This window comes from Gregarina niphandrodes, assembly GCF_000223845.1.
Source record: "Gregarina niphandrodes unplaced genomic scaffold scaffold00004, whole genome shotgun sequence".
Taxonomy (NCBI): domain Eukaryota; phylum Apicomplexa; class Conoidasida; order Eugregarinorida; family Gregarinidae; genus Gregarina; species Gregarina niphandrodes.
Window position 1 is genome coordinate 431,278 of NW_011645775.1, and position 2,358 is coordinate 433,635.

Sequence of the window (2,358 nt, forward strand, 5' to 3'; positions counted from 1 at the left end):
TAACAAGGAGTACGAGACCCAAGCGTTTCCCGAGCGCCACATATGGAAATTTCCAACATACCGGGAAATTCCTGCCCGGGAAAGTTCGGAGTTTCGCGTGCTGGGCCTCTGTTGATGTGCCCTCAACATTATGTGTGCAAGCGCTTGGCTTGGCGCCGGTGCGGTTCCGAACAGTTGAGTCATGTTCCGAACAGTTGAGTCCACCCCGCTATGGTACCAAGCAGTCCTTAGGCCTGCGCCTCCGACGTGGTATCACAACGCCTTCTCGTTTGGGCAGGAATGTCGCCGTCCTTCACATGAACTTTTTTGCGGCAGCTGGATGGATGGGTTCTGACTGGCGTCAGCGAAAAAAACCAGCTGCAAACGGTCAATATGCATGGTCCCGATGGTGGTCCTCATCGTTCTGCAGTCCAGAGGTCATCACCGACGGCCAGCAGCGTCAGACCAGGGATGCGCGGAGGTCCTTTTTCATTTTATGAGGTCAATTACTGTGGAGTCGGGGTTCTTCGCGATGGGGTCCCCGTTATTGACGGTTTTGGAAGCAAGTGTCAATTTCGGTCAAGCGGGCCTGGGCGATCCTTACTTGAGCGCAACGGCAGTGAGGAAGTTGAAACAGGCGCCGATACCGGTTCTGGGACCTCTGGGACCTCTGGGGCGGACGCTGGAGCTGTCGGACGTGGGTGTCTTGCGTTACACCGTCCGCGAGTGGCTGACGAAAGTGAGCGGGGTTGTGCAACTCGAGGATCAGACGATCGTCCGCGTCGCGCCGTTGCGGGACCAGGCGCCGGTGACCCGCAGCGCCTGGCGCGACTCCTTGGGCTGGCAGGTCAACGATTGGCGCGGCAACGAGTGGCGCTCCAATGACCGCTTCCCCAGTGATTTGCTGACCCCCTCCCACCCTGGCCCTGCCCCTGCCCCCTCCGACCCTCCGCGACTCGCTCGGGAGCTGTCGAACGGCCCAGTCCGGGAGCTGCCGCCTGCGACGCGCGTGTTTGCAAACACGTACGAGCGCACATCCCGGGCCGAGGCTGAGCCGCTGGGCGAGGCTGAGCCGCTGGGCGAGGCTGAGCCGCTGGGCGAGGCTGAGGACTGGGCGGACGGGTGGGGTCTTCCCGCGATGGAGCTCCCGGTCGAACAATGGGAACGGCTGCATTGCGTGCTGGGATCGGAACGGTTCGAACAGTTCGTGGACCTCTTCCAGCAACTGCTCGTCCACAGCCCCGTCTGTTCCGGTCGCCTGCCCGACGGCAGGGAGTTCCAACTGACACCGGACTCAGACGGGCGTCTGCAGTGGGTCGTGACCCAGGTGGGCCAGCCGCTCATGCACCAGCCGAACGAGAACGAGCCGGACCAAGTGAGAAGGAACTACCTTCACCAACTGGCCGCCAAAATCCTCTCCAGCGGCTGAACGCAAAGATTTAGGGGACACGCGTTGAAGGGAGGAAGGAAACGCTCGCTACCTTCGGAGGGAAGGAAATCCTTTTTTAGGGAAACGCACACGTTGACTAGCAGTTGTTGGTGTTCGAGCGGCGCAAGCCAAGTCGCACCGACGAGGATCTATGTCTCGCGTTCCAGCTGCCTTTGCCGAATGAATTAAAGGATGAGTGGGGAACGATGTAGCTTCTGGCATCGCAGGCTAGCCCGTGGGACGACTCACTTGAATCGGACTGGTATATGGACGTTGCAGGGCTGATGCCCATTGAGGAGACGATAGGAAGATGGGAGTCGAGGCCCGAATACCGTGAGAGGAGTCCGCTGACGTGCTTCAATGAACAACCTGACGAAAGCTTGGGCGTGTAAGATTACCGTTACCTTTGCCATTGGACGAGTGTGAAAGGCTACACGCCCTTGTGGGCTCGTATAGGTTCCAGCACTGCGCTTCCTGCATCTCATCATCGGACTTGGAAGCTCTGGGGTCTTAGACGTCGGACGTTCCGTCAAACTTGCCCTCAGCACCCGAGGTCCCCAGTGGCGGATCGGTGGAAGTAACCTGCCGCCGAAACGGTCAGTGCCCGGAAGAACTCCTGCCGCCAGACTGCGTGACACGCTCCCATACAACCAGCAGAACTCCGGGATCCTCCAGATCTCTCGTGAGTCTGCACACGTGCGTGAGCCTGGACTCGCGAGTTGCAACCATCGTTCTGACCAACTACGTCGGCGTGACGAAGTACCACCAACCGGAAAAAATATCGGTTGTCCAATTGTTGGTTCGAGGACCAATTTTTGCTTCGAGGACCACGGCTGAATAGCGTCCTTTGACTAACGTTTATTCAGGTTGACAATTTTGACAAGAAGGATTTGCGGTAGCGCCGGTTCAAATCGTAGATTGAGGAGGAAGTCGGCATGTGTTTCCGTGTA

General features: G+C 58.6%; 1 protein-coding gene across 1 annotated transcript; it reads right to left on the bottom strand.

Annotated features, from left to right (window-relative positions):
* Positions 1–531: 531 nt before the first annotated feature.
* Positions 532–1,207, bottom strand: GNI_034640 (hypothetical protein; the record flags this gene model as incomplete). The annotated part of the gene is made up of 1 exon (XM_011130944.1): positions 532–1,207. A coding segment is annotated over one exon (676 nt), but the record flags the coding sequence as incomplete, so codon positions are not given.
* Positions 1,208–2,358: the final 1,151 nt, after the last annotated feature.